Source organism: Malania oleifera, chromosome 6 (assembly GCF_029873635.1).
Source record: "Malania oleifera isolate guangnan ecotype guangnan chromosome 6, ASM2987363v1, whole genome shotgun sequence".
NCBI classification, from domain to species: domain Eukaryota; kingdom Viridiplantae; phylum Streptophyta; class Magnoliopsida; order Santalales; family Ximeniaceae; genus Malania; species Malania oleifera.
The window spans coordinates 54,011,933-54,031,698 of NC_080422.1; the positions used below are offsets into that span (position 1 = coordinate 54,011,933).

The 19,766-nt window shown below is 36.0% G+C and overlaps 1 protein-coding gene across 1 annotated transcript in view; it reads right to left on the reverse strand.

The window, feature by feature from the left end:
• LOC131158392 (uncharacterized) overlaps positions 1–19,147 on the reverse strand; it is a 164,577-nt gene extending 145,430 nt beyond the window's left edge. Inside the window, exons 1-3 of the mRNA XM_058113236.1 lie at positions 19,095–19,147; positions 18,742–18,994; positions 7,363–7,443 (exon numbers count right to left, since the gene is read on the reverse strand). Of these exons, the coding sequence (XP_057969219.1) occupies positions 7,363–7,443; positions 18,742–18,906 (246 nt within the window). The 5' untranslated portion in view covers positions 18,907–18,994; positions 19,095–19,147. The remainder of the gene's footprint in view (positions 1–7,362; positions 7,444–18,741; positions 18,995–19,094) is intronic.
• Between the last annotated feature and the right edge of the window lie 619 nt (positions 19,148–19,766).

The window sequence follows — 19,766 nt, forward strand, 5'->3', positions numbered from 1 at the left end:
TACAGCAAACTCAAATCAGCACACCCTTAGAAGGGACTTCTAATCTCGCTGAGTATCTGTGAAACACATCCCCTTAAAATTTCCATTGCCCACACACCACAAAGAAGCCATAAAAAGCACTTTCTCCCACATCAACTAATATTGAATCTTCTTCCCTGAAAAAATAAATAAATTGCGTTCCTTCTAGACGCCCCATAGCACTGCAAATAAAGCACAATTCCATAAAGCAATACCTTCATCCTTCCAAACCCCACAAATAAATTTCCAAGAACTCCTCCACTGTTCTCCAACAAACCCCAGCTTTCTCCAAAACAATTAAGGGTCTGTTTGGTAGTATTGTTGTTTTCTGTTTTCTACTTATGTTTCTACACAATGAAGAAACAAATTATAAAAACATGTTTGTTTATGTCGCTAGTTTTCTGTTCCTGTTGCTGATTTTCAATTGTTTACAAAAAAACTAAGAACCAAATTTTACAGCTTTCATTTGTTGTGGCAACATTGTTGCAAAAAATTTTTATATTTAGAGATAGTTCTTTTGGATTAAATAATTCATTTTACACACTTTAAAATTAATTAAAATTAAATGATCATATGAATTTGAATATAATTACAATAAAAATATACATAAATTTCAAAAAAAAAAAATAACAAAGCCAATTACAAAATATTTTTACTATTTTTCAATTTTCATGTCCAATAAAATTTTTATTGTAAAGTAAATTTTTAAAGTATAACAATTAATTGAAATAAATATAATAATTTAGTATTTTTTTTTAATATGTATAATTATGCAATTTTATTATTTTAACCACATTTTTATAATATTATTTGATTTAAAGATCAAAATGGGCATTATTTTTTATTAAGTTCTTAATTTGTTTTTATAAATATTAACCAAATAAGTTGTTGGTTTCGAGTTTTTAGTTTCTATTTCTAACTTTTAGTCTTTGTTTTTGATTTTCATTTCTATAATTTTTGACAATGATACCAAATGGCCCCTAAATAACATATTCCAAACCTTTCATGCAAAATCACAATGCAAGGAAAAATGAGAAATAGATACTAAACAATCAAAACAAAGCATACATATATCAAGGGATAGAGCCTTTAAAGATCTCCTCATCTACAACAAGTCATTAGTATTTATTTAATTAAGCACAACCAACCAAAGAAACACTTTTGACTTTATGGGAAATTTTGACCTTCTAGATTACTTTGTAGTGAGGAAAGGAATGATTAGTACCAACTACGAAATCAAAGAAAGATTTACACACAGAAAACACCCAAGGAATCCAACATCCAAGATCGACTATCATCTTTGGAAGACATTCTACAATTGTTCAACATAACCAACAAAGAAGATAATTCAATAGTTCCTTCATTCAAGGCTCTCCTAAAAGGAAATTCCCAAGAAGGTAGAGGACCATCTGAATCCACAATAAAAGAAGAAATGGGATCATTTTGCCTTAAGCTCAAACGAAATAAGCGAGGAAAAGAGGTGGTCAAAACAACATTCCCCAACCATATATCTCTCCAAAAGCAAATGTTGCATCCTTTACCGATCACAAAATTGGTGTGGGGAATAAAGAGAAAGTAAACCTGGGAAATAGCTTTGCATAGGCTTTCTGAAGAACATCTAGAACCTAAATTAGTGTCACCATTCCCATCAAGTCCAAATCTACTCTTGACAACTTTATGCCACAAGGAGGAAACCTATAACGAGAACTGCCAAATCCATTTAGCCAAAAGAGTCGTGTTCTTAGACACCAAATTTCCAAGACCCAAACCACCCTCTCTCTTAGTCCTACACACCACTTCCTAACTCACTAAGTGATCCTTAAACCCCCCCCTACCCCTAACCACAAAATATCTCTCATAATTCTCTCAATCTTACTAGCAACTCCCATTGGAATTTTAAGAATAGACAGAAAATACAAGGAATACTGGAAAGACAAGTCTGAATTAGAGTAATTCTCCCTCCAAGATAAAAAAGGGCTCCCTTCCGCCTATTTAATTGCTTGGACACTCTCTCCACCACCGTATCCTGAAAACTAGCTGCTCTAGGATTGCCCCCAAAGGAACCATTAACAGAACATGGCCATGCAAACTCAGCACACCCAACTTCCAAGACAAATTCCCTATCACTCTCTATAGGCATGTTACTAGCCACAATTCCACTCTTTCCCATATTAATCTTCAACTTTGATACCCTTCAAAAATTTGAAGAAGCCCCACTATATTTAGAACAAAATACTTATGATCCTCCAAGAAACGATAGTATCATCCGCAAACTGAAGGTGTGACACCATAATCTCCTCCCTACCCACTCTAAGACCTTTCACAAAACCTCTATGCACCATATCAACCAACCTATTCAAAACATCCACCTCATAGCCCTAAACCAAGATTTGGGCTCACCATTCACTATCATCGCAAAATTCACATTAGGCATCAACCTTTCATAGAGCTACACCATCTTTTTCCAAACCCCTTCTGGACTAAAATCTTATCCAAAAAAATTCCAACTCACTATATCATAAGCTTTTTCAAAATCCAACTTAATAACAAACCCCCTCCTCTTCCTCCTACTAATATCCTTAATGGTTTCATTCACAATCAAATTAGCATCCACAATTTGTCTTCCCCCCACAAATGCGCTATTGGCCTTAGAAATAGTCCTATCAAGCACCACACATAACCTATTAGCTAGCACATTAATGATTACATTTATAAACACTAGAAACTAAGTTAATTGACCTATGATCAAAAATATTGATGAACATATTTTTCTTTGGCACCAAAGTGATAAAAGTAGAATTAATACTCTTGCTAAGATCCCCATTTCGATAAAATTCATTAAAAAGCCATGGTCTAACCACATATTTTCGAACCTAAAAGGGGTGGGGCCCTAAGGAACTTTCCTAGATTCCAATAGTATAGAAAAATTATCAAACGTGGTTCTAGATAATACCACTTGAGATAGATTAGGGAACTCCTCCCAGTCATTAGAAAACAAGAACCTATAAATTCTACTAGCCACCTCCCTAGCCCCACCCACTAACCACATAAAATTGGCATTGCCCAAGGGACAATACCTTAACCCACACTACCTAATAATCAAATCAAACTTCTGCATAAATGCATTAACCCTACCACACCCCCCCCCCTTTTTTTCCTGAGGGAACCTGACTACATTAAAATCACCACCCAAGATACACCTCAGCAAGCAAAAACCATAAACAAAATAAAGCATCCCAAAAAGAATCCCGAAGAGCAAGCCTAGAAGGACCGTACACAGAGGAAATCCACCATTGACACTTATCTCTTGTTTCAAGAAGGATCGAAAGAGAGAAAAAACCCACTTAACTATCCACTCTAGTAATAAACCATGTATCCCATAACACTAGAACACCGCTCATCGCACTCTGAAAACGTACAAAAACCCAATCCTTACACCATCCTTCCCAAATCCCTCTAACAACCTCACTGTCCACTAACTCAAGCTTAGTCTCTTGAATTAAAACAATATCAGAAGAGTTCCTAAGTAAAACCTCCCTAATCAAACATCTTTTCCTAGCATCCCCTAAACCCATAACAATGTTTATAATCCAATAGGCTTACACCCTTTCCCTATCCCCTTCCTTCCCCTATAATTAATGCAAGAAACCAGATTTTTTAATTCTTTTTCCACCCTTTTTTTTTCCCTCTCACAAGTTTTTGGACTCAACCCCAACTTGACCTCAACACCTACAGCATTCACTAACTTTAACCTCAATATCATATAAGAGCTCGTTTGGGTCTCCGTAGTCCCTCTCACTAACCCCTTGACCTACACCAAAGTCACTCCCTCTATTAGTTCCCTCATTGTGGTATAAAGACCCTCATTGTGGCAAAAAGACTCATCAGTAAAAAAGGACTAAACAAGAATAGGAAGAATACCTTTTCCAAGTTCCAAAGAATTCAGATTGCCACTAGATCCATTGTCTCCTCATCATTACCTCTCCTGACACTTGGAGGACTAATACCAACGACCACCTTTTCAAGAATACGCTCAGAAGCAAGATGCAAAAGCCTTATCAATCAAAGTTTTAGTTTGATCAAATATGTGCTTAACAGAACCTTCTAACCCTTGCCATATCAGTTATCAGAAGACAATAAAGGCTTCTCTTCCTATATAAGCTATGGTGTTACTAGTTGTTTCTTACTCCGTAATATCTCTTTCGTTCTTTCATTAAAGCACAAAACCCCATCAAGTTCTTCCCAATTGTCTTCTCCTCCCATCTCTATCTCACTTCTCAAATGATCAACTAATAAGCAAGAATCATAATCACAAAAGCTATTGAGATCATCCTGTGCTTCAGAACATCTCTCATCATCGTCATCTATTTGAGTATCTTCATATTCAATAGAAAATGACCACTTACTGCAACTTGAATCAATTTCAAAAAAGGTACTGCCCTATCTCTGCTAAACTAGTTTTTGTATATGATCCTCTAAATTGTCCCTCTGCAAAAGTATATCATCTAAAAAATGAAAACTCTACCTTCCCTTCAGCTAAATCACCCTTCTCACCCCCTGATTCTCACCCCTTGATTCCATCATCGTGTCTTGAGGTCACTCAATCTTATCCATAGAGATTGAAATCATCTAAGTATGCTCACTAAACCCTTCTACCTCTAGGATTACTTCTATTATTTCTGCCCTCACTATCTTCCTCACTTTTATCTTTAGGGTTCTCTCGAGACTGGGTATAAGCATTTATATTCTTGTCATCTGGTATAGACCAACACTTTTTTGGATAAGGCTTGACTCGCTACCCCATTTTCCTTTAATTAGCCATTTAGTGGTTGTAAGGGGCCAACTAGTTGTAGGCCCAAATTTCCCTCTCCCGGACCCAATATTAAATTTGGAAGCAATATTAAAATTTGATCTGGAGAGGGAAGTTAAAAAACCTAACCTGAAATCACGGGATTTCCCATCATTCTTTCCCGAATCGATCTTTCCCCTCATCAACACATCGCCAACAACTTCTGCGAATGTGTGCTTCTCCGATTGGCTCAAAGCCCAGCTCTGCTCCATCATCAACCCTTCATGTCTTAACATGTTTAAGGAACCACAATCTGAACATCTAAAGGCAATAAGCATGTCATGATCACAAGAAAGCTGCATAAGTGCTCCGAAAAGATTTCTCCAACCTTCACTATTCTTACTTTCAGGAACACATAAAATGCTGTGTTTCCTCCTGCACTCCCCTTCTCTATATGAAGAAATCCCCCTTTGTCATTGAATCACAATTTAATCGAGGCCCAAGTTCCTTCACATTTTAAGTATAAGCCTCCTCAATTAAATTCATCTACTCATGCATTTCCTTCACATATTACCCCTAATATCTTCACGACCTAAATAAATTCCTCTTCATTTAGAACAATATAGGAAAATTTTCTCCCTAAAAACTCTGAAATCCAGAAAACTGAGGGCTCAAGATTATTAGCACAGAAGGTTTTGCGTTCAACCCGCACTGATGAATGACCCCACCCAAACAGCTTCTTACCTAGCAAGCCACTGGTCCCCCCCCCCCCCCAACATTCTTCAAAAATTAAAAACTCCAATGAAACTGAATTGAAATAATCAGTTGACCATACTCATCCACCACTCCTGAGAATTAGAATCATAGACAAGAGTTCTCTGAAGGATGAAAGAGGATACACCAATCACCTCTAAAAGCCAAGTATGATTTGCCGAAGGGGTGTTTTGCTTGTATGCTCCGTATGACAATTGTACTAGGATGTTCAGCTTATATGCTCGCGTGCGATGAGTATACTGAGATCAGTTTATGTGAGAAAGATTCTCCCGATGGTCGAACAATGGATCTCAGAGAAGGATGATTGTCGAGGAAGATTCGTCTTCATTAAATGGTCAATCGATTAGGTTAAGAATCAATCAATCACTCTTTGTAGCTTGTGGTGTTAAGTGAACCCTAAAGCCAAGGATGACTAGCTGCAAGGGTCGCGAGCACTTGTAGGAGGGGATGACATGTCTTAATTGGCGGATATAGCATTTGAATACTAAGGAGGTGTTTGGCCTTCGATTCGGTTTTAGGTCCAGGTTAGCAAAGAAGATTGGTTTCAGGCTAGAAAATATGGGAGAAAGATGTTCAAAGGTGTTCGTCATTCTTGCTATCGCGAAGGAAGGCGGCGTCGAGGAGAGAACATTCTCTTGCAGATCACTTTTCCTCCCATATTAAATTATTTGTTCTTACCATATTTAAGGTTTCTCTTTTCCTGACCAAGCTCACAAGAAATCCTCCACTGTCAGGTGATTTATAGGTGCATCTCTCAAAAAGATTGACTGATTCTTGGGCTTAAGAAGAACTCTGCCAATGTTCAAGGAACCACATTAAGGTAGCATAACTCCTCGCATTTCTCTTGTGATGCTTCCTTCTACCATTCCCTTCAATACATCCCAAAACTTCTTCCAACCATCTAGTATGCAGACCTATTGAATAGACCATTGTGCAGAATCTTCTCCATCAAGATGAACAAACCAAAACAATTAGCTCTTTTTTAGCACATCATGTTATGAATGGGTGTCCTAAAAGTTTTCACCCATGGGATCAATGTTTTAGAGGAGGAATAAGCGTCACTTTGTCACCAACGATCATAGTTCCTCTTCTAAGAGGAAGATTAAGCATCTATTTCTCATGTTTTATATGTTTGTATTTTTTTTTTTAATATTGAACTTTGCTTTCAGAACTTTCATTTTCTTTTTACTCTTGCATGCTTGTGTAATCATGTTGAAGTATGCTAGGTAAGTAATTTTGATGCAATTATTTTCGAGTATTGAATATTTTCATATTTTTATATTCAAATATTACTGCTAATGTGTTTATTAAAAACAATATCCATCATATAGGGCGTTTTAATAAAGGTGTGCCTCGCCATCATGAGGTATGTGGTCTACCTCATGCCTCCCACCCAGGGTTCCATAAATCATCCAAAATTTATGAAATTTCGATTAAATTTGTTGGAAATTTGAGGAACAAATTTTTATTGAAATTAAAATATGACATTCAAAACTCAAATGATATTTCCATCTTAATATATCTTCCCTTTTTTATTGAAAATAAATATTTTACAAGAAGGATATGAATGATAGCTTTGAAAATTTGTTAGTCCATGTTGTCCTTAGACTCTCTAAATAAGAAAATCCCTCTTCAAACTCTTACACTCGTAGTTGATAGAGCACTGCAAATTTTCTAATTCATTCTGTCCTTTATTCACCTTCGTAATTCTAAACACATAAGAAAAAAATACAGCTTCAACAATTTAATCTATTAAAGGTCAAACAGTGCAAGTTCCCAACCTTAAAACGCAAACCAACAGAAATTTCCCATTCGAGGACAGATTTATTGTAGATCCGTATATGTGATAGAAGGCCAGGTTCCTGCAAACAAGAAAACAAACAAAAACAATATATACAGATATATATATATATATATATCAAACATTTCAGACGATTCTCAATAATGCACTACCGCAATGCATGCGAAAATAAAATATAGCTCCTCATGGCTGAATTGCCAGCAGCAACAATGTCAAAATCACTGGACTTCGTAACTAATAGAAGATAATATTTATCATTTTCAAAGAGGTTGCCTCATATTGACAAGAATGAATGTACTAACAAACACAAAAACAAAGAGAGACCATCATTCTAAATTTCAATTTTGAGCAAATCAAAATGGAGACAATAAAGATAACTTCAAAACTTGCAACAGAAAACCACAACCAAATACACCAAAACTCATTCAAACAAGTATCATCACAAACATATAGCCCTGGTTAATTTAAGAAATTAATACTGTTAAAAAAATGAAAAACTCAAATTTTTAGCTGAAAATGGACTGCTTAAATTTCTATCAAAATCAACATACTCATGCCAAACATTTAAAAAAAAAAAAGAGAGGTATACAAGAAAGGCTTTCATTAGATGACTTTGGAAGGTGAGCCACTCATGTACACCAAAAGCATATAATACCAAAATTACAAATAAAGTTATATTAACAAATCTGCAAAGCATCCTTAACAAAATGGCAATCAACTTTGATGCGGTTCTTTTTTTTTGACAATAAAAGAAAAACTTTGATGTTCTTTGTACTCTTATGTAACACTGGATTGCTAACAATACAACGGAAACTTGATTACCAGAAAAAACATATTTACTCGCTTCGTTACCAAGAATCCCATCTCTAAAGTAAGAGATTTCAGCCACATAAGGTCACTCACAGTATGAGTCATAGCTTGATATTCTGCTTTAACACTAGATATTACTATAATAGTTTGTTTCTTGCTATGCCATGTAACAAGATTACCTCCCACAAATGTCATAGACATTTGATCATCAACAGAACCAGCCCAATCTACAAATAATATCCCACAATCTTGTAGTTTCTATTACATTTATATATCAAAACTCCGCTCCAAATGTGGTTGTTTAGGATTCTCTACAAACTGTTTCACACCCCCAATAAAAAAGAAATGTAAGGTCTAGTGACAGTCAAGTAGATCAACTTGCCAACCAAATGCCTACATCAACATTTGTTTTTGAAGTCCAATCCAACATACCAAAACAACTTCATGTTGCAATTTATCAACTAGTTTAGCTCCCAACAAACCAGTCCCACTTAGTAAGTCCAACGTACAATAGATTCAACCCTTTCCTACACAGCACAATCGCAATATCGAAAAAGTAACGCACAGTACCCAAGTCCTTTTGAAATTTTTCTTAAAGCCACTACTTAACATGTGCAACCCTGCTCTAGTCACTACCAATGATGATGATATTATCAACATAAGCTACTAGAAGTACCATACATCTCCTTTTTACAGACAACAACCGAATGATCAGAGTAGCAAGATAAACCAAATGCATAGACCAACACACTAAATTCGTCAAACCAAGCTTGAGGAGACTGCTTAAAACCATAAATGGCCACATGCAACCTACTTTACCCTCCCTCCCCTAAGCAACATACCCAAGAAACAAGAAGTATGGTACTCAATATATACCTCTTCCTACAAATCTCTATATAAGAAAGAATTCTTCACATCCTAACAAGATCAATACACAAACAGAATTAAATCAAGCAGGAGAGATCTCAAAATAATCAATATCATATGTTTGGGTGCATCCTTTGGCAACCAACTAAGTCTTAAGCCATTTATAGAGAGCCAGAAGATATTTGATGTTGAAAACCAAACTACACCTAACCAATTACAAAAAGGAAGATTCACCAAGGCCCATATTCCTCTAGTGGTCAATGCATATTTTACCTAGGAAGCATCATACCAACACGAGAAATGGATACCACGCGATACTAACACGGCAATACAATAATTTCAAAAAATGAGCATACAACATGGCAGGGATACAACAACAACAACAACAAGCCTTTAGTCCCACTAGGTGGGGTCGGCTACAAGAATCCTTTTTCGCCAATTCACCCAATCGAGAGTATTTTCCTCTATTAGATTAAGGGCTATTAAGTCCTTCCTCACTACCTCATTCCAAGTTATTTTAGGCTTACCCTACCCTTTTTCATAACAAAAACAATAACTAACTCACTCCTCCTCACGCGTGTTTAAAATGCCCAAACCATCTAAGCGCCCCTCCCTTATCTTGTCTTCGATTAGTACTATGCCCAAAACATCCAAGCACCCCTCCCTTATCTTGTCTAGATCAATAAAAACCATAAGCACGTCCCTTTTCTTTTCTCTAAACTTATCCATTAAGCCTCTTAAAAGATAAATAGCTTCTGTTGTTGATCTCCCACACATAAAATCAAATTAATTTTCTAAAATTCTCGTTTTTAGTCTTATTCTATGTTCAATTACCCTTTCCCATGTATGACTCATAATCTTAATTCCACTATAATTATTATAGTTTTGAATATTCCACTAACGTACTTTTCCTCCGTTCTTCTGGCATTTTCTTGGTTTTTATAATAATGTTGAATAGATTAGTTAACCAAATATTTCCTTTTATCTCCTAAACATTTCCAAACTCAATTTGTATTTTATCAAATCCTATAAATTTCCTGCTTTTAATCTTTTTTAATGCCATCTTAACTTCAAGAACTCTAATTTTGTGAATAAGTCTCCTATTTTTAGTCTTCTCCTCATTTGTCACTTCTAAGTTCAATCTCTCATTTTGGTTTTCATTAAAGAACTTATCATAGTATCTTCGCCACCTCTCTTTTATGTTTCTTCTCTAGTTAAGACATTATCATCCTCATCCTTCATACATTTTACATCACCTAAATATTTGCATTTTCTTTCTCTAGCTCTAACAAGTTTATAAATATCTTTTTCTCCTTCTTTTTTATATAGTCTAGTATATAAAGTATCATAAGCTCTATGTTTAGCTTCACTTATAGTTTTTGGGCATTTTTTCTCGCCTCTTTATATTTTTCAATATTTTCTATATTTCTACAATTTTGCCATATTTTATACCAAATTCTTTTTGTCTTAATGGCTTTTTGGACTTCTTGATCCCACCACCAACTTTCTTTACCACCTGAGTATCTTCCTTTGAACTCACCTAAAACCTCTTTTCTTATCCTTACGATCTTATCCCCTATAATCCAATCACACTCCTTAATCATTTTATCTTTGAATTTTACTATGTTATATCCATTCAAGCTCCACCATCTAATCATTTTGTATTGATTTATGTTACTCTTTTTCTTCCATTTTTAATATGCATTTCTAATACTAGGACTCTATGTTGTGTAGCCAAACTTTTACTTGTCATAACTTTACAATCCTTACAAGATAGACAATCCCATTCCTAGTTAAGAAGAAATCTATTTGTCTTTTATTATGCCCACTCTTGAAAGTTATTAAGTGTTCTTCCCTTTTTATAATCGTAAGACATAACAAAATTTAAAAGATTGCATCACCCGCCTCATTTTTATCTCCATATCCATGACCTCCATATATCCTCTCATAACCTATATCATACAACATGGCAAGGATATGTTGATAAAAAAATATATAATTAGGCATGTTTTTCCTTTTAAATGGCAAACATCGTGGTAATTTTGATTAAACTAAAATATAAGCAACAGCCATTCAAAATTATCTATTACACTTTTTTTTTATAACAAAAGAAGATATCATTAATGGAAAGAGAATTTACAAGACGGGGAGTGAGAAATTTCCAAGACAAACTGAGACTCTCCAAAACTAAACAAAAAACATTAAACATAAAAAATTCCCAAGAAAAAATCACCCAGTCAATGTGTTCCTCCAATCTCTTTGCAGCTCCTAAAAACTTGCCTCTTTAAAAAATCCATACCCAAGGCCAAATATTTTATCTTTGCCCAAACCAACATTTGATTTAAATTTTTCCCAAAAAATATATGAGTATTACATTCCATCCATAAACCCCATAATACTGAGAAAAAACCACACTTCCATAAAGTTACCCTGTCCTTTCTTCTGCCAAAACTTGTGAAGGATATTACTAGAAGGTTTTCCATCAAAGGACTAACCTAGCTTTCTCCTATAACACCAAAAAGTATATTCCAAACACTCCAAGAAAATTCACATTGCAAAAGAAGGTGAGAAGTTGTCTTAGAGTTCTTGTCACAAAGCACACAGAAATCGGGAGAGAAAGCCTTCATAGGTCTCCTAATTTGCAACAAGTTATTGATGTTTATCTTATTAAGTACAACCAACCAAGTGAAAGCACTTGCTTTAAGGAGAACCTTAGCCTTCCAAATAGTGGAGCATTGAAAAAAGGAAAAGTCGGTGTGAATCAAAAATTCAAAAAATGATCTGCAAGAAAGCACACCTAACTAGTCCAAAGACCAAGAACAAACGTCCCTCCTCAAAGACAGATTACCCCTGCTCAATAAAGATAACAAAGATGACAATTCCATCATCTTCCTATCGTTCAGAGGTCTCCTAAAATGAAGATTCCAGGAAACCAAAGGACTACTCAATTTGCCAACAAAGAATAAAATGGTTTTATTTTGCTCAAAACTAAGATGAAATAGATGAGGGAAAGAAGTAGAAAATGGTGCACTTCCTAGCCAAGGGTCTTTCCAAAACAAATATGAGAACCCCTCCCACCTCAAGTTTAGTGTGAGGGATGAAAGAAAGGTAAATCTACGAAATGGATCTCCATGGACTCCCCAAAGAGCATCTTAAATTAGCATTGGTAGCCCACCCATTCTCATCCAACCCAAACTTACTTCTTATTACCTTATGCCAAAGGGACGATTCTTCTAGAGGAAAATGTCATAGCCATTTAGCTAGAAGAGTGGTGTTTTTAGACACCAACTTGCCAAGATTCAAACCATCTTCTTTTTTTTTATGTACGAACCTCATTCTAGCTCACTAATTGGTCCCCATGACTCCCCCTCGCTTGACCACAAAAACTCTTATGATCCTCTCGAGCTTGCTAGCAATCCCTACTGAAATCTTGAAGACAAACAAGAAATATAGCAAGATGCTAGCAAGACAAGCCTAAATCAAAGTCATTATACCCCCAAGAGAAAAGAGGACGCCCTTCCAAACATCTAATCTCTTCGCCGCCCTTTCCACTATCGGGTTCCAAAAATCTACAAGTCTAGGGTTAACCCCCAAAGGGACACCTAAGTATGTCAAAGGCCAACCCAACATACCACACCCCACTTTGTTAGCCCACTCCCTAACATGCTCGACTGGCACATTCACAGCCGCCAAACCACTCGGGTTAGCCCCCAAATGGGACACCTAAGTATGTCAAAGGCCAACCCAAAATACCACACCCCACTTCATTAGCCTGCTCCCTAACACGCTCAATTGGCACATTCATAGCCGCCAAACCACTATTCCCCATATTGATTTTGAACCCAAACACCCTCTCAAAAATATGAAGAATACCCAAAATACACCTAAAAGAGAAACTGTGATTGTCTACAAAGAAAATGGTATCATCAGTGAACTAGAGATGCGAAACCACCACCCCCTCTCTCCCATTACTAAACCTCTAACTAAACCCCTTCCACCACCCTATCCACCATCCTACTCAAAACATCGATTACAAGAACAAACAAAAAAGGGGATAAAAGGTCTCCTTGTCTAAAACCCCTCAAAGCACCAAACCAAGATTTAGGCTCACCATTTACAATTATTGAAAACCACACATTAGACAAACAACCCCTAATCGAATGACGCCAACACACACCAAAACCCGTTCTTGTGAAAACATTATCCAAAATAGTCTAACTCATTCAATGGCAAGCTTTCTCAAAATCTAGTTTAAAGACAACCCCCCCCCCCCCCTTTTTTTCTTATTCCTATGAATATCCTCCACCACCTCATTAGCAACTAAATAGCATCCACAATCAACCTCCCCCCAATGAACGCTTTAAGCACTAGATATGGTAACATCAAACACTGCACTCAACCTATTAGCTAAGACTTTAGTAATAATCTTTTACACACTAGAAAAAAGACTAATAGGTCGAAAATCCTCCACTTTAATAGAATTAGATTCCTTCATAACTGTTGAGTAATCAGGTAAAATGGAAGACCTAGCCTCAATGATAGGTCTCTCCCTCTATTTATAATATATGTCAAGTACAATTAGAATGACCATAATACCCTTACTAACTCGCATTTATTACTAATAAGTGCACATATATCATATGTTGGAGCACATATATCATATGCTCCTAGCTTGTTACAAATGAATTTCACATAAGCACCTCCCAAGACTTTAGTGAACAAATCAACAAGTTGAAACTCATACTTCACATGAGTGGTTATAATGAGCTTATGTGCAAGTTTCACCCAAATAAAGTGGCAATCAACTTGAATGTGCTTTGACCGCACATGGACGACCGGGTTGGAGGCAATATGAATAGCAGTTCAATTATCACACATCATCTCCATAGGCTAAGAATATGGAAAACCTAGTTCTTTCAACATGTATTTCAACCAAACAAGTTCACATGTAATGTGCGCCATAGCCCTACACTCTGACTTAGCACTCTACCTAACCACCATAGTTTGTTTCTTACTTTCCCAAGACACCAAATTGCCACCAACAAAGATACAATGCCCAATTGTGGATCTTCAATCGGAAGGTGACCTAGCCTAATCTACATCTGTATATCCCTAAATATGAGTGCGACCCCAATCCTAATATAAGAAACCTCTCCCAGATGCACTTTTGAGATATCTCAAAATGCGAATTATTGCATCCCAGTGACTTGTTCTCAAAGAATCGAGAAACTAACTCACACACTTGTTGCAAATTATATATTTGGTTTGAGTGATTGTGAGACAATTTAACTTTCCAACAAGTCTCAAGTACCGACCTAGGTTAGGCAACAAATCCCATATCTGCCACTAACTTACTATTGGGATCCATGGGTGTATCAACAAGTTTGGATCCCAACAACCCTGTCTCATCTAAAAGATCAAGAACATACAAGACAATTCCCATACAAGATCTTAATATTTCTATACCGAAGTACTTCAATGGTCCCAATTCCTTGGTTTGAAACTTACTTTGTAGGAAAACCTTTAGGTCCTAGATGCCTCAATCATCATTGCCACTGATCACAATGTCATCCACTTACACAATAAGAAAAATCCTGCCAAATGGAGCATGACGATTAGATACAGAGTGATCTACTGCACACTGATGAAAGCCAAACTCAAGTACTACAAAACTAAAACGGCCAAACCATGCTCTTGGAGATTGTTTTAATCCATATAATGATTTCTTAAGCTATACTATGTCTAACCCACCAGAGCAACAAACACAGGTGGTTGCTCCATATATACCTCCTCACGAAGATCACCTTGTAGGAAAACATTCTTCACATCTAACTGATTTAGAGGTCAATGACAAGTGGTGGCTAAAGAAATGAACAAACGTGTTGAGGCAAGTTTAGCGACCGAAGAGAATGTGTCCAAATAATCCAAACCATACATTTGAGCATAGCCCTTAGCAACAAGGCAGGCCTTCAAACGAACCACGGAACCATCAAGATTGACTTTCACATTGTACACCCAGCGACAACCAACCACATGCTTATTAGTAGGAAGAGGTACCAAATCCCAAATATCATTATCATGTAGTCCACGCATCTCTTCAATCACTGTCGTCCTCCACCCAGAATGAGATAGGGCTTTAAAAATAGATTTTGGAAGAGCAATATAAGGCAAAGTGCTAACAAAACAGCAATAAGAGGGCGACAAGAAATCATAACAAACAAAATTAGAGATCGGATGTTGGGTACAAGTGCATTTACCTTTTCAAACAGCTATAGGAAGATCAACATCATAGGAAATAAGATCATTTGACGAGGGAACTAAAGGCACAGTAGTAGAAGCTAGAGGAGGCACTTCCCCCTTAAGTCTTGTGTATACCTGCAAATTGGGATGATTTAAGCGACAAGAAGGACTCCAATTGGATGAAGATGTAGGATGATTAGGCACAAATAATAAATTGGATTTGGAAGGCAAGGCAGAGGAAGGGACTCATCAAGCTCAACAGAATTCGAGGAGTCAAAGTAGTATGGTGTAGACTCAAAAAAGGTGACATCAGTAGAGACAAAGAATCGAGGTAAAGTATAGCATTGATATCCCTTTTGAGTATAGGAATAGCCTAGAAAAATACATTTTATAGCACTAGGATCCAACTTATCCATTCTTGGAGTTAACTGATGGTCAAAGGACACAATCAAATATACAAGGAGGAAAAAATAACAAAGGAGCTTTAGGGAAGATAACTGAATATGGGATTTTAGCACCCAGGATAGAGGATGGCATTTTATTGATGAGGGAGCAAGCTGTGAGAACAGCATCACTACAAAAAACTTTGGGGACATTCATTTGATACAATAGAGTACGAGTGACTTCGAGAACATGTTTGTTTTTCCGCTCTGAAAATCCATTTTATTGTGAAGTGTGGGCACAAAAGGACTGATGGATCATACCAAAGCTAGTCATATAGGTACTAAATTGGGTACGGAAGTACAACTTAACATTATCACTATGAAGTATCTTGACTAGCATATCAAATTGAGTCATTATTTGGGAACAGAAGGCACAAAAGAAATCAAACAACTTGAAACAATCTTTCATTAAATATAACCACGTCATCCTAAAGTAGTCATTAACAAATGTAACAAAATGCCGAAACCCCAACTTTGATGTGACACAACTAGGACCCAAATATCGGAATGGACTAGCATGAAAGGACTAACCACCCATTTGTCGACCCGGGAAGCAAAGGGAACACGATGATGTTTGCCCAATTGACAAGGCTCACACTCAAGATTAGACACATAATTCAATGTAGGAACTAGCTGTTTCAACTTGTCCAAGGACAGATGACCAAGGAAACAATGGATTTGAAGTGGTGTAGCTGCGACTATGCAAGCAAAGGGTGGAGAAGGCAACTCAAAGTAGTAAAGTCCACGAGTCTCACGTCCTATGTCAATTGTCTTTCTCATCTTCAAATCTTGGATAACCACAGAATCAGGAAAGAATGTGACATAACAATTTAGTACTTTGTAAGCTTACAAACTGACATGAGATTGAAAGGAGATTTAGGAATGTATAAAGTAGAAGAAAGAGAGATGGAAGGAGTAGGATTTATTGTTCCTATCCACTTAATAGCAATAGTGGACCCATCAACAAAGGTAACTTGAGGTAGATTTTTAGGATAATGGAGGTCAAAAAAGAAATTGGTTGCACCATTTACATGGTCAATGGCAATAGAATCGATAACACACGAACTAGTGGGAAAGATACCAGATGACATTCAAATTGTAGGATTACATTTCTAGGCAAAAGATGCAATGTGATAAGACGCTTATTGAGATGATTTGTAGAAACTTTAAATACTCCTCGGATATATTCACAAAATGCAGTTCACTCAAACAAGTGACTGACGAAGGAACCATACTTTTGGGATTTGCAAACTCCATCCCAACATTCACAAACTCAAACCAATGATCAAAAGATTAATTGTTGGAACAATTGGAACAACCATGAACAAGGTGACCCACCATGAACAAGTCACAAATAAATTAGTACAAGGTTGCCACAGCACCAAGAAACTCAGACACAGCCACAAAAAAGCAACAAACTACACTGAAACAATTGGAGGGGTGAACCACCGAAACTACCACGGACAAATGGTGAGCAGTAGGTGTTATTCATCAAGAAATTTATAAAAAATAATAATAATAATTAACAGGGAGTGATAAACTAGCAATTGCTTTAGAGACGGGGAATTCTGGAGACTGGAAGGTTCAAGAGTGCTCTACAAGGCCCAACATCAAAGAACATCTTGACTCACAGTCTCTCGAATTATCCTTAGTTTTTTTTCGGGGGGGATGGGGGTCGTTGTTAATAGAATTAAAGGGGGCAACAAGACACAATGTTCTAGTGTAAAAAGTCTTGTAAGAAAAATTGGACAGTAACAAACATAAGGATTATGCAACCATGTGCATTATGAAATATGTCCTTTCTCCTTTCGCAACCTCTCTCACCCACTCCTGCAGGGTCTAGCGCAACCTCTCTCACCCACTCACTATGGCGACTATAGATCATGAAGAAGAGATGGCAAACGATCAATCCAAACCAAAAATAAAAACTTCAACCTCAGGCTATATAGAGTGGGAAAGGGCGAGTTTCTCTTTGTGCTGGAACGAAGCCATAAATTTAATCAATGGCTACAATTATTTCCCTTAAGCAACCATACTTTAAGGCTTAAGCAATCATAGTTTAAGTCTAAGATCACAATCTAGAGTAAAGATTATTGTTTCACCAAGTGGAAGCTCAATACAAAGCACACCTTCATTATACATAATTATCCCTCTTGGATTGACAACCTCTCTACAAACAAGATACGGTAATATTAAAATAAGGGGGAATTGTAGGTGCAATGTAATATTATGAACTTATGACTATTGGTGAATGCATACTAGGAAAGGGAAATGTATCTTGGAAAGAGATGTGCATCTATAGTTAATTATACAATTGATAAATGAACTCATAAATTTAAATATTAATTCCTACTTTGAACCAACACATATTTATATATTTTTAGTACATTTTGTATTTATTAAGTTCACATGTTATGAAAGGTCATGTTTGCTTATAAATAAACCCTTTAGAATTGGTACTTCACAATCATCAACAAAATCTAAATCGTTTAACAATCAAAAAAAAAAAAAAGGTGTTTCCTTTGTGGAGCTTTGGAATCTTTCATTTTGTGCATAATTTGTGAGTCATAATATTCATTTGATGTATCCTAGGGGAGTGAAGCACCAATTGGCCAGTTAAGTCAAAACCACAAAAGGCTTGAAGAGATTCCGTGCCTCAGCCTAACTGGAATTGTGTATGTAGTCTACCTGCTCATTATTTATTCTTATATTTACAATAAACACGACACTACACCCAAATAAAAGGCACTCAATTTTTTCCGGGCAACTGAACACAACCAAAGTGTCATTTCAAGTTACTCAGTAGACCAGTGAGATTGTCAAGCTCACTTCCATATAATCAAAAAGTATTTAGTTCAGCATCCCGAAATTTAGCACATTGGTGACATAAAGATGATTAAATTATCAGAAATTTAACAACAAACTGAATCAATAAATCAAAAAATAAAAAACACACGCACACACAACCGCGCGCGCGCGGACAGAGAGGGTGGAATTACATCGAGTTCGAGCAAGATCCATTCCTTGGTGTTGGTACCAGTAGACCAATGAGAGCGAAGGTCGGAGTCGAGCACATGAGTCGCCTTCTGCGACGGGGATTCTCGCGACATGCCCTTGACTTTGTAGGCCAAGGATTTCAACCGAGGCTCCAACTCTATCTCCATCACTCTCTCTCTCTGGGCGGGAATTTCCGGCTTAAGAAATAAGAACGGCGGTGCCGTGCCAGGCACCGTCTGACGATGCGAGTGAGAACTGAGAACAATTCTTCACATCATATATCAGATTCCTCACAAGAAGAAATTAAAACAAAAAAACAAAATCGTAGTTCATTTGATACTCGACTCGACCTGACCTTTGATGTCCCGTTAGCCTCAATGCAAGTACGGCAACGGGTCTCGCGTTCCATCCAAACCGATTTAATTGTTTTTAATTATTTATATATATGCGCGACATTAAATATAGATTATTTAAATTTTTTTTCTCAATAATAGAACTAAATAAAAACTCCACAATAAAAATCCACATGTTTACGACCCGTTTGGTATTGTTGTCATTTTCAATTTTCTCTTTCTATTTCTCCACGGTGAAAAAAACAGTATGTTTTTTGCTATTTGCAAAAAAATTGAAAATCAAATTTTATGATTTCCAATTATTTTATCAACATATTGTCAAAAAAATTTATAACCTTTTAGATTAAATTATTCATTTTATACACTTTTAAATTAAAAATAAAATTAAATGATCATATGAATTTAAATATAATTATATATTTTTTAAAAAAATAATAATAACAAAATCAATTATAAAATACTTTTACTATTTTCAATTGTCATGTCTAATAAAATTTTTATTGTATAGTAAATTTTGAAAGTAGATGAATTTTATTTTTAGTATAATATTTTTTTAACATGTATTATTGGTAATTTCATTATTTTAATAATATTTTATAATATTATTTTATTTATATTTAAATGAATATTTTTAAATTAAGTTTTAAATTTATATTAGTTTTATAAATGTTAAC